The sequence below is a fragment of the Myotis lucifugus genome, unplaced genomic scaffold (assembly GCF_000147115.1).
Source record: "Myotis lucifugus unplaced genomic scaffold, Myoluc2.0 scaffold_246, whole genome shotgun sequence".
NCBI classification, from domain to species: Eukaryota; Metazoa; Chordata; class Mammalia; order Chiroptera; family Vespertilionidae; genus Myotis; species Myotis lucifugus.
In genome coordinates this window covers 741525-754800 of record NW_005871294.1, presented here as the reverse complement: position 1 = coordinate 754800, position 13276 = coordinate 741525, and the positions used below count along the sequence as shown (strand labels likewise).

The 13276-nt window shown below is 51.8% G+C and overlaps 1 protein-coding gene across 1 annotated transcript; it reads right to left on the bottom strand.

Moving 5' to 3' along the window:
• Nucleotides 1–5941: 5941 nt before the first annotated feature.
• Nucleotides 5942–9661, bottom strand: MYORG (myogenesis regulating glycosidase (putative)). The gene has a single exon (XM_014464342.2). The coding sequence runs from the start codon at nt 9640–9642 to the stop codon at nt 7498–7500; it is 2145 nt and encodes a 714-aa protein (XP_014319828.1). The 5' UTR covers nt 9643–9661; the 3' UTR covers nt 5942–7497.
• Nucleotides 9662–13276: the final 3615 nt, after the last annotated feature.

Sequence of the window (13276 nt, the reverse complement as noted above, 5' to 3'; positions counted from 1 at the left end):
GATCTTGGAACATCGCCAGGGACCTGAACGGTTTTGTTCCTCACCCCTCTGAGCAGCACTCTGAAGGAGGCCTGCTGCAGGAAGTTTTTGGAGCTTAATGTTCTCTTTCTTGGCCAGCAGGGACCACATCCCATTGATTTAATAAATGCCTTGCCGGGCAGTGGTGCCAAACCACAGACTAGCTGCCTCCTAACAAGGGCTGGCCGGCCCTGTGCTCTCAGCATGGGAGGCTGTGGAATTTCAAGATGCTAAGACCTCATATGTCAGCGTTGGAAGGGATCGGGAAAATGACCTGATTTTGCTGCTTGTTTTTATAGTTGGGAAAACTGAGGCTTAAAAAGGTATGCTTTGAGGATGGGGTGCCAGAGGAAAAACTGCTTTAGAATATCTTGTATATCTTTGGGGTCATTCCTCTAGGCCTCACAGAGTTTTCCATTAAAACACAGGTACTTTGGCCCTTACCGGTGTGGTTCAATGGTTACAGTGTGAGCCCATGAACTGAAGGGTCGCGGGTTCAATGCCCAATCAAGGGCACGTACCTTGGTTGCAGTCTTGATCCCTGACCCAGTCAGGGTATGTGTGGGAGGCAACTAATCGTGTCTCTCTCACATGGATCTCTCTCTCTCTCTCTCTCTCTCTCTTTCTTTCCCCGCTCCCTCCCTTCCACTCTCTAAAAAGATCAATGGAAAAAATATCCTCCGGTGAGGATTAACAAAAACAAAAGAACACACAGCTTCTTTGGAGAAAGGGGAGGCCTTAAATTGTATTCATTTGCTCACTTTGCAGGAAGAATTAACAGCACGGGACTAGGCAAGTTATAGGAGGTGGATAAGGGTGGGAGAGAGTAGAACTGGGACTGGGATGTGGCAGGGGAGTAGGCTTTGTCAGTACCACTTGGCTTCTTGCCAGCTGGGCTTGTTCAAGAGCTGTGAGTCTAAGGTCACAATTTCCCCTTCAATCTGAGGCCCTCCAAGCTCCAGAGCACCTCCTTCTGGCAGTTTTTCCTAATAACCACCAACCCTATAAATACCATCCTAGTTTCCCCACCTGCACCCAAAGAGGCTCCCCTTGGAACTCCACCTGTTGTTCCCAAAGCCACTTCCACCACCCCAGGGTGTAGAAGCATCTAATAGACTTATCCCCACTAGGGTGGTCTTAAGTTTCCCCCTGTAACAGAGGGATTTAACAGAGGCTCTGGAAAACCAAAATGCCTTCTTGCCTCCCAAAAGCAACACCTTACACCCCCACAGTAGGCACTTGTTTGCTGACTTGAAGAGCCAAAAGAATGAAGTTGTAATGGTAGTTGTAATGGTACAGTTTTTATGGGTATGGGGCCCCAGCTAGGTCCCCCACGTTTGGAAAGCAGAAGCTGACATCTCCATGGGTTCAGCTTGTGGCCCAACCTGCCTTCTTTCGTAGAGGAGGGACACACCAGCAGGCTGCGGCTACCTTAACGCTGTGCTATAGGTGCCTAGAGAGACCTGCTCTCTCCCTTCCTCACAACTTGCCCCCCCACCCACCGTTTGCTTCCCTCCCCCTCCCATTCTACCTCCTACTCAGAATTATGTAATAGGAAATTCCCAACTGGGCTCTCTGAGGAGGGGGAAGGGGGCTAGGGAGGGAAAAACAGCACAAGGATACAAAATACAGAGACACAACCTCTTCCTGTTCTTAAGACCAGGAACTCCAGGGACAGGGTCTCCCCCTCTTCCTTCCCATTCCTCCCCTAACCTCACCCCAGCCAAAGTCAGGGCTTGCCACATAAGGCCAAGAATTCTCCCCTCCCTTAATGGGTGAAGGGGGTCAAAAGGTACAAACTTCCAGTTATAAAATGAGTAAGACCTAGGGATGTAATGCACACCCTGGTGGCTATAGTTAATAATACTGTCTTGCATTTTTGAAAGTAGCGAGGAGAGTGGATCTTGATGTTCTTAATACAAGAAAAAAGTTCTTTCTTGTCAAATGTTAATTGGACTTATTGTAGTAATGTAATACACAAATATTGAATCTTATGTTGTATACCTGCAACTAATACAATGTTATGTCAATTATAGCTCAATTAACAAAAACAGATATCAGCCTCTGTTTTCCCCTATTAAAATGGTGAAGTACTTTGAAAAAAAAAAGAATTTTTCCCCTCCGCTCAAGCTGCTGGAAAGATTGTTGGGTATGATGAAGTAATGACTAGCCTTAAGATAAAAACCAGGTTGGTCCTTGGGAACTGGGGTGTGTCAGAGAGGGGAGGGAGGGTGTCAGCAGAAGTCCCACTAAGTCAGACAATGGCAGGAAAGGAAATTGAAAAAAAAAAAGAAAGAAAGGAAATCACCCAGTTGCCGCTGCGGTTTTCTTCAAGGCTGGGTCTAGGCAGGCTGCCCCTTGCTAGGATGTGCTGTGGAGCTATTCCAAAAACAGAAGGTAGTGCTTCTTCAAATGCTTTTCAAAATATGTTCATGGGTATGTGTGTGTGTGAGCAAAACAGAAACAGGTGCGGGGAGGATTCAGATCTTGATTTAATTCCTATGTGACATAACTAAATTTCAAGAAGAGTTCTTTGGATACTATGTGGAAAGGTCACGGAGCAGAAAGAGTTACGAGGCCACTGCAGTGGTCCAGGCTAGAATTGATAAGGTCTGATGTGGAGTAGTGACCAGGGGATAGAGAGGTCAAAATTGACCGTGGGCTTAGGAGGGGAAAAAGGACCAGAAAGCTCAGTGGGGGGAACCAGCAGAAGACTTGCTCTGGAGCTAGCTACAGTGAGAGATACTTTACCCAAATCTGGAGGAACAAGGGCAAAGACGCTTCCAGAAAATTCACATCTTGGACTCAGAGAAAGGGCTTAGCCAGAGTTCAGCTGATTCATATGGTGTTGGACGGGACACTGAGTCAGACTCTCAGAGTGCATAAGGCCGCAGAATGAGGATATTAGGCCCCAGCCCTAGATTTCCTTCAGTGGCCACTCAGTTCCTCTCCATTATCTCTGAAGAAGGGAGTTCTCATCTATATATATAAAAGCCTAAGTGACCAAGTGACCAGTGGACTGGTCGCTATGATGCGCACTGACCACCAGGGGGCAGATGCTCAACGCAGGAGTGTGCTCAGTGTGCTCCCACAGGGGGAGCACCACTCAGCCAGAAGTCGGGCTAAGCTGTCATTCGGACATCCCCCGAGGGCTGAGCCTCTAGTCCAGTGATGGCGAACCTATGACACGTGTGTCAGAGGTGACACTCAAACTTATTTTTTGGTTGATTTTTCTTTGTTAAATGGCATTTAAATATATAAAATAAATATCAAAAATATAAGTCTTTGTTTTACTATGGTTGCAAATATAAAAAAATTTCTATATGTGACACGGCACCAGAGTTAAGTTAGGGTTTTTCAAAATGCTGACACGCCGAGCTCAAAAGGTTCGCCATCACTGCTCTAGTCCTATATAATAAAGAGGGAATATGTAAATTGACCATCACTCCACCACAAAGATGGTGGCACCCATAGCGGAGGCAGGGGGGGAGGGTTTCCGTAACACAAGATGGCTGCACCCACAGTGGAGGCCGAGTTCCCATAACGAGCCTTAATGAGCAATCAGCAAGGACCTGAGGCTGCGCCCCCCCCAACCACCCCCGGTGGAGCTTGACAGGGGACCTCAGACCATGCCCCCTGCCCAGCACCGGGCCAGGGGACCTGAGCTGCGACCCCGCCTGGCGAGGCTTAACAAGGGTGGGACTGGCTGGGTCTGGATCTAGCCCAACGGGGGTGGGGCCAGCCGGGTCTGGGTCTCGCGTGATTTCGAGGCACACGTGGGTGGTCGGGGACTTGACTCTGGGTCCCATGGTGTGCCCCAGACTCTGACAGGAGGAAGATTTTCATATACATTTTACTAATTTTCTTTTATCTCTGACACTTCTATTATAGAGAAAGAGCAAATAGCAATATTAAAATATTTCCTCTAATTAATCCCCTTTTAATGTGCCTGAATTTTGTGAACTGGGCCACTAGTTTCTTCATATCAGCCCAGCCCTGTTCCCCATCAGCCCAGGGGTAAAAGGGAGACCAATGAAGAATTCTGGCCATTAAAAGGCTGCTGAAATCTCCACTGGAGGAGGGGCAGCCCCCACCCCAACCCAGCTGTGTAGAGAGAGAGAGAGAAATTTGGAATGCACAAGAGGTGCTGGCAGGGAGGGGGGTTGGACAAGGCTGGAAGGGGCCAGCGTTCCTGGCATCCTGTGAAATAGGGGTAGCAGTTGCTTCCAGCCTAGGTCCCTCCCCTCATTCTGTCCCCAAGAGTCAGCTCTTTCTCACAGTTTCTGCCATTCCAGCTCCAACCCCCACCTCAACTTCTTGAATCTCTTTTATGGTGTCAACGAGGGAAGGGAAAACACTTCTTGGCCTAGAACCAGGCCCACTGGGTGGCAGCTTCACACACACATTTCAGCTGGCTTCCCATCCTTGGAGGTGTACAGGCCAGGGCTGAGCCATGCTGTTGGACGGTGAATGCTGGATGGGAGGTTCTAGGTATCTGGATGCAGAACACCAGGTTCCAATCAATGTTGGTTACTAATCTCCTGTGTGACTTCAGGCCAATGCCCTCTTCTCTTAGTGCCTCAGTTTGTTCATTTGTGCTTTTGTGAATAATCAGGCCAATGGCAGAGGCCAGACTAGAAACCAGATCAAAAGCCAAGGGCCAGTTCGCGAGTAATTGGCCACACAAGGGCACTCACTCTTCCCTTTGGCTGTGCCCCTCCCCCATCTAGGCTGTAAAATACTGCTGCCTGCTCTCAATGCCCTTCTAAAGGGCTCTTCCTCCTGCTCCCTGCCAGGTTATTTAGGCCTTACCAATTATTTTATTCCTTCCTATTCCCTCTCAGATAGCACACACCGCTTGGTCCTGGACTCTCTAACAGAACTTTCTGCAACTATGGGAATGTTCTGTAATCTGCACTGTCCAATCAATATGTTAGCCACTAGTCACATGTGGCTTTTGAATGCTTGACATATGGCTAGTATGTCCAAAGAAATGGTTTTTAAATTATATTTAATTTTACTTAATTTAAATGTAAGAAGCCACATGTGGCGCCCGGCCCGTGTGGCTCGGTGGTGGAGCGTCGACCTGTGAACCAGGCCATCATGGTTTGGGTTCGTGATCAGGGCACATGCCTGGGTTGCTGGCTCGATCCCCAGGTTGTAGCTTGATCTTCAGTGTGGGGCGTGCAGGGGGCAGCCGATCAATGATTCTATCTCTCTTTCCCTCTCCCTTCTTCTCTGAAATCAATAAAAATATATATATTTTAAAAAGTCACATGTGGCTACTGGCTACTATATTGGACAGCACAGGTTCTAGGCAGAACTTTGCTTGTTCCTTTTTTATATATATAAGAATTGATAGGAGCTGCCATTCATTGAGCATTTACTCTGCCAGTTTTTGCATAAGTGCTTTACTGACACATTTCAATGAATCCTAGAAATTCCATTTTAAAGATGAAGGCTTGAGAGGTTGGGTAAACTGGCTTCAGGTTGCATAGAATGCTGGAGGGCCAGTCAAGCTGTAGTCATGCTCTCCAGCCATTTAGGGAACTTTCCAGGACGCAGCCTGAGTCTACAGTCACTCCATAGCACATGGCTGGGCACCAGGGTCCAGGGAGGCTCATCACTGAGTACTGGTTAATACATGCTCTTGGCAAAAAGGAGAAGGAAGCTAATTCCACTTACTTCTCATCATGTGGGGACTCTGGAATCCTGTCTCCCAACATCCTATCTTCAGATATCTCTTCTCTTGCCTTTCTCCTGGACAGTGTCCTTTGGAATACAAACTCACACCTCAATGGGTGCTATGTGCAGAGGTTTGGGAAGAGGATGTCACCTGCAGGCCCAGAGGAAGCCAGTTGGGCTGGGAGCTGGGACCTGGAAAAATCCTTGTCATTTATAAACAAGGAAACAAGAAACAGTATTGTAATAGTTACCTTTTATTGAGCACCTACTTGTGCCAGGCACTTTACATACATCTGTGCTTATAATTCCCACAACAACCTGGGAGTTAGGCATTATTATCACCATTTTACATATGAGGAAACTGAGGCTCAGAGAGGTTAAGCAGCTTGCTCAAGGTCACACAGCTTGTTGAAGAGTGGTAGAGTCAGCACGGGAGATAGGCACCTGTGAGTTCCCTTAAAATTGTATTAGGCATTCCTCACACTGAGAAAATAGAGGGGTGGAGGGCTGGGCAAAGAGATGCAATCTCTAGGGGCTGAGGGACTGGTTCTGCTGTCCAAGCTGTAGAAGGAGGCTGAGCCCTGCCCTGTTTACCACCTCTGGGCTCTGGCAAGCAACTTCTCCAGACTTAGCTGTGAAGTCAGAAAAAAAAAATGCTCTGGCTGAGATTGATCTTCTTAGAACGGAAAAATGGCTGAAATGAAAGACCTTACCCTGTATGTGTGTTTGCAGGCAGAGATGTGCATGTGTGGTGCGTGTGCTGAATGAAGCACACCGCCACCAGAATAAGACTATCGTTTCCTTTTAGGCCACACCCTGCCACCTGTGCAGGGACTGAGGCAGCTGAGCAATCATGAAGGGGCTGTTTATTTCTTACCAGAGCTCCAGGGACATTGCCTGGGAAGAGGCCAAGTCAACAATCTAAGCCTCAAATTTGCTCCCTGCCCCCTACCTCCAGGGTTACCTAGTTTCAGGGGTGTTGTGTTCATTCTGCATATCCAGAGACGACACATGATGTCTCTCTCTCTCTCTCTCTCTCTCTCTCTCTCTCCACACACACACACACACACAGGGTCTTGGGGTAAGGCACCAAGTCTGGCCTGCATGGTCTTGCAAGTCTTTGTGCTGAGCACATATGTGTACACAAGGCTGAGTGCATGTGTGTACACAGATGGTTAGTGCAGTGTTAGGAGTCTCTTCACAAATGAGGGACAATGATGATAGCACGGCACTGAATCAAGTCCTCCATGTGGCCAAGTACCCCCATCTCTTCCCGGCAGCTGCGGTGGGATCAGGTCAGTCACAGTTCAGGCCAGGGCTGAGAACTCAGGGCCTGGCTTCCAACCCCAAGAATATGCCCTTTCTTAGTGTGGCAGGGGGCTATTTTGGGACCTGAAAGAGGATCAAGTCCCCACTTCGGAAGGATAAGATGGCTACCCAGGCCAGAATGGAGAGTGAGGTTTTTTTCTTTTGTGCTTTTAAAATCCAACCATGTGTAACAGGAACTGACCTTTTCCCTCGGAGCTCACACCCCCCCACCCCAGAGAAAGGTTTCTGTAGACAAGGGTGAGTGGAGGAAAGGGGGTTGTTAGGTTGTGCGTAGGAGTGGGAGGCTGCTTCCGCGCCCTCCTCTGGCCCTGCAGGAGTGGGTGGAGCACATTTATGTTAGCACCCAGGTAGAGGGTGGTACAGAGGTAGGGACTTCCTGGGGATCCACGGGGTGGTTGTGATGGAGGGTAAAAGGCCTGCGGGAAGGCGAGTTAGAGCTGTGCGGTCCCCGGGCTCCGGGCTGGGTCAGGACGCCCAGATGAAGTAGGCTATCTCATCCAGGTCGACGGGGTAATCGGTGAGCAGCACTGGGGTCTTGTCAAAAAGCTCACCCTTATAGCTGCGCCACTTGCCCGCGGGCAGGTAGACGTCACGTTCTTGCTTGCCGGGCTCCAACACCGGTGCCACCAGCAGGGTGTCCCCGATGAGGAACTGCGAGTCGATGCGGTGAGCTGTCTCGTCGTCCGGCGCGATCCACCAGAGGGGGCGCACAATGGGGTCGCCGGTGTCCGTGACCTCCCCGGCCAGCTCCAGCAGGAGCGGTGCCACGAGCGAGGCCCTCAGGGCGGTGAACTTGTGCGCGATGGTCACCACTTCCGCGTCGTACTGCCAGGGTGGGACCGAAAACTGCATAGCGGGCATGAACGCGGCCACCTCCAGCCAGCGCACGTAGAGTTCGCGGTCCGGCACCTTGCCGCCGCCCGCGGTGCGCTCCGGCACCACGTTGCCACCCACCATGTCCGGCAGGATGAATGGGTAGCCCAGCATGCTGACGGTGAGCACGGCCGGGATGAGCGAGCGCAGCCCCAGGTCGTAGCCCCACACGGAGTCGCGGTCCACCAGGCGGAAGAAGCAGGAGATGTTCTGCGACTGGTAGCCCACGCGGACCTCAGCCTGGGAGAAGAAGGGCAGCGCCATCTCCGTGTAGCGCCGGCTCCAGATGTTGGGGTCCGGCAGCGGCCTGTAGGTGCTGAAGTCCCGCGGCAAATAGCTGACCTCGCCCGCGTCAAACTTGAAGGAGGCGACCTCGTAGTGCGAGCGCAACCGCCGCAGGTGCCCCTGGAACCAGTCGCGGGCCTCGGGGCGCGTGAAGTCCAGCACGGCGCCGATGCCGTTCCACCAGCGCACGAGCGCCGGCAGCCGGCCGGTGGGCTCGCGCACGAACAGCTCTCGCTCCACGCCCTCGCCGAAGGACGAGGAATTGTAGTTGACGAACGGGTGCACCCAGAGCGTGACCTGAAATCCCGCGTCGCGCAGGCGGCGGAACATGTCGCTGGCGTTGGGGAACTTGACCTCGTCGAAGTCGAAGTCCCCGTAAGCGGGTGTGTACATGTCGTCGATTTCCAGGTGGCTGCTGTTGAAGTGGTGCTGCCGGATCTGCTGGGCGAAACGCTGCACCTTGTCCTGGTCCACCTCCCGCCCGTACAGCACCCACGTGGACCAGATGGGGTCCCGGAAGGTCTCGGGTGCGGGCACCTTCGACGGCTTATTGAAATAGCGCCGGACCATGTACTTGTGGATGGAGGTGATGTCTGAGCCGACGCACACGCGGTAGCTGAGCTCGGGCGCGGCGGGGAGGCCGGCCGGTGGCTTGAAGGGCGTGTTGCTGTAGCGCGCCTGCAGCCGCAGCGAGCGCTCCGTCCCGTTCCAGCCCAGGTGGAAGGGCACTGAGGCGTTGACCTTGATGGCAGCCGCGCGCGAGGAGAGCCAGTAGCGCTCGAGGATGCCTCCGAAGGCGGCGTCGGAGGAGTAGACGTCGCTGGTGACGAAGGGCTGCGGCTCCTGCTGGCCTTCCAGCCGGATGGGCCAATGCTGGGTCCTCATCTCCGCGCCGCCGTACCAGTGCGCCGCCTCGTCCCCCAGGAACATGGCGTGCTCCACGGCGAGCCCCGGCTCCGCCTCCTCCCAGCGCACGCGGTAGCACATGACGGTGTCCTTGGGCCGCACGGTCTGGATGAAGAAGTGTAGCGGGCGCCCATCCGCCGTGCGGGAGCAGCCCAGCAGGGCGCCATCGCGGCTGCAGGAGTCGAGGTCCAGGGCACCGGAGCGGAAGGCCAGGCGGAAGACCTGCTCGCCCTTCTGGTTGCGGATGGAGAAACCTCCAAGGTTAAGGTCCAGCTGCTCCGCGCGCAGACGCTCAGCCTTGCGCAGAGAGGCGCTGTAGAAGCACCAGGCTACCACCGCGGCCAACACCAGCAGCAGCCCCACCACTACAGAGCCCAGCAGCGATTTCGACTCTTTTGATGACGCTTTGGGCTTTACAGACGAGAAGTTGTCAGGCAGGAAGGTGTACATGGCTGTGGCTGACACAGCCTCAGGACTCTTCAGGCCTGTGTCGCGCCCAGGGCGTCGTCGGGGGTAGGCCTGGCTCTTCTCCAGATTTTGAGGCATCAGCCCTCAGTTAAGGAAGGAGCGGGCAGTGGGCACCTGACAGAGCCCATCTGAACCTGGCCTGCCAGAGTCTGGAAGGGGGAGAGAGAGGCGGAACGGACCTTCTCATTCCATAGTATTTCCATTTGCTGCAGCAAGAAAGAAGAGGTGTATACTTTGGAAAGGTGTATTCGGGGACATAAGGGTTTAAGACAGTGGTTCTCAACCTTCCTAATGCCGCGACCCTTTAATACAGTTCCTCATGTTGTGGTGACCCCCAACCATAAAATTATTTTCGTTGCTACTTCATAACTGTACTCTTGCTGCTGTTATGAATTGTAATGTAAATATCTGATATGCAGGATGTATTTTCATTGTTACAAATTGAACATAATTAAAGCATAGTGATTAACCACAAAAACAATATGTAATTATATATGTGTTTTCCGATGGTCTTAGGCGACCTCTGTGAAAGGGTCGTTTGACTCCCAAAGGGGTCGCGACCCACAGGTTGAGAACAGCTGGTTTAGGAAATGGCAAAGATGAGACTTAGGAGGACATTCTGTATCTTACCCTTTCTCAAGGGCCCTACTGTTTGTCGACATTAGTCAGGACTCTGAATGGGCAGGGGCAGATGGCATGCATCCTATTTTTGTGGGGAAGAAACAAACCCAGACAGGGTCAGGGAGAAGTCCAGATCACAGAATATCAGACTTCATGGGATCACACATGGGAGCAGTTCAAGCTGAAGAGAAGGGGAGGGATCTGGAGAGGACATGGTTCCCCAGAGATGTGGCCGTGGTGGGAGAGGGGAGGCATCATAGGGCAGTAGGATGAGTTTCCTTGTCCCCAAAGGGGAGAGGAGAGAGCAAGAAGAAACAAACAGCTCAGGCATGGAATTTAATCAGAAGCCAGATTGAATCTGGAGATTAGTTCTGTCCTAGGGCTTGGTTTGGAGGGAGGCAGGGTTGGGTTCAGACATTAGGGCTGGGGTCAGGAGCCTGGCTCAAGAGCCATAGTGGCTGGCTTCTCAGACCTCCCCAACTTTGTCCTCAAATTCTACCCTGCTTTCAGCCATTGTTCACCAACCCATTTCCCTGCCCACCTTCCTGCTCTGCTCCCAGCACCACATCTTTGGCCAGTTGCCACCTAGCTTTGTCTCTGCCACGCACCCACCATCCTGATGCCCCTGCCCTAGTTTTGGACACTGTCTCTTCTCCCCAGTATTATTGCAATACTTCCCCTATAGACCTCCCTGCCCTAATTTCTTTCCCCCAATGCCTTCTGCTTATAGCAACCACAGCGATCCTTCCAAAGGTGTGGTTCAGTTGGTTGGAGTGTCGTCCAGTGCACGAGAAGGTCGTGGGTTGGATTCCCAGTCAGGGCGGATTTGGGGCGCATGCAGGAGGCAACTGATTGATGTTTCATTCTCACATTGATGTTTCTTTCTTTCTCTCTCCCTCTCTCCTCTCATCTCTTTCTCCCAAATCAACAGAAGCATGTCATTGGGTGAGGATTAAAAAAAACCCAACTTATCAGATCACATCTCCTCCTAGTTTACAGAGCTTCTCATGACCCCTGGGATGAAGTTCAGAAGCATAAATTTTGCAACTGAGGTTCAAGACATGATATGGTCTCATCTGCCTTTTTGATTCTATGTCCAGCCAGGCCTATCTTATGACTACCAAGCTCATTTTTCCCCCAACCTAAATCCTTTGGGCCACCTGCTTTAGATTTCACCGATCCACCTTGGGCCAACATTTCTCCCCAACCTACCAGCTCTCCAGGGATCAGAGGCGCAACTCCCCCCCAACTACACACATGCTAAACACCCAGATATGACTGGGAAACAGACTTGGGGGAGGTGTTTTGCAATCTGCTGCTCAAGGCCACTAACTCTTCCTGATTTAGCCCTCAGGACAGAGTCCAACAAAGAAATAGCCCTAGCCAGGTACATACACACACATACACACTGCCAGCCAGCCCGCTGCACCAGCTAGGGGAAAGGAGAGAGGGAGACTGGCAAACAGTAATTAGTCTCCTCCCAGATGCCAGTGTCTGTTTCTAAGTCCCCCAGGAGATGTCAGAACTGTTCAGGATCTTTACCACCCCCACCACTCCCCTGAAGAGACTATCAAGAATGCCAGATGCAGATCAGAACTTTGATCCCAGATTTCAATATATAGCCCCTCCCAATGTGCTATCTCAGGGCCTCAATCTCTGTGCTCTCTGCCCCCCCCCCCCCCCAATACCCTAAGCTAGTTGGTTCTGGCTGGTCTGGAACAGCCTCTTAATCCCTTCCTCTCAGCCCACATAACACTTAGCTTTCAAACTCCCCTCCCCAGTATGGATTCCCCTTCCTGTAGGTACAAATTAGAAAAGTTCTCCCTGAGAAATGCAGGCAGTAACCTTTTGCTGATGACCTCGAGCTAAACAAAACCCAAAGGAGGTCTTAGGTGGCCCACGTCAGAGCTGCTACATATTTATATTCAAGGCCCCATTCTGGGCACTACGGAAATAAATGGGAAAGGTCCATAGCTGGATAGGGCCCCCTCATTCTCAAAACTTTCATATTAAGTCAGACCATTTCATGACCCCTGGAGGCATGGAGAGGCCACCAAAGTGACCTTAGAAGCCTTTTCCAACACTTAATTTCTGAGAAGCTTAACTTTCTAGGATTTGGAGGTTCTTTGATGAAGGATAGGAGCCTACAGGCCTGAGCACCCACTCCACGCAGGCCCTGTGCTGGTCTCCCAAATGCCAGCAGAGCACCCACCCTAACAGTAATGCCAAAAAGAGGCATAGCTACAGTGCCCATTGTACATATGAGGAAACAGTGGCCAAGTCAGAAAAAAAAGGAACTTGTTTGAAGTCACCCAAGTAGGTTGCCTCAATCCAAAAAGTCAACTTAATCCTCCACAGCCCCAGTTTTAGGAGACAGGATTTAGTGGTCTGACAGGCTGAATGCAGCAGAGGAAAGGAGCCTTGTGGTCAAGAGGCTGGGACAGGCTTCTATCAAGTGGGTGTGGGCACGGTGAGGCCTGTTTTCCCAAGGGCTGCTGCTGCTGCTTGCTCCAGGAAGGATTCTTGTGGGGAAGGGGCAATTTTAATAGCATCTGGTACCGGGGCTATGGGGGAAGAACAGTGATTCCAGTGTTAACGGTGGCGTTACAGACTCCTGTAATCTGCTGCCTCCACCATCAGACCAACCACAGGCTAATGTCGGCAGGTGGGTTTGTCCCTAGCCAAGACTTCTCCCCACTTGGCTAAGGTCAACCTCAGTCTTGGCTGCCAGCCCCTAGTCGGGTATGAGGAGGAGGACCCGACAGGCCCAATTGAGGGGAGGCCATTCCAAGCGGATTCGTTTCTCGAACACTGTTCCCAGGGGAATATGTGGAAATGTCAAAGGCAACTCGATCCGGCCCATTTCCCTGCTCAGCGGCGGGATCCGGGAGATCGAGTGACTGGGCCTACAGCCTGGAATGCTCCACCCCCACCCCCAGTGACCCGCCCAACAGCTGCAAAGTCCAAAGGGACAGACTGAGGTCAAGGGGCCTGTCTCCCACTGGAAACCAAGGTGACTCAGGTGTCCAGACTCTCCTCACGCACTCAGCAATAGGAGCAAAAGTTAAGTGTGCTCCTTCCGAACCCGCCC

Bases quoted from the DNA above. Each gene is read 5' to 3' on its own strand.
- MYORG (XM_014464342.2), bottom strand. From the start codon at position 9,642: ATGCCTCAAAATCTGGAGAAGAGCCAGGCCTACCCCCGACGACGCCCT.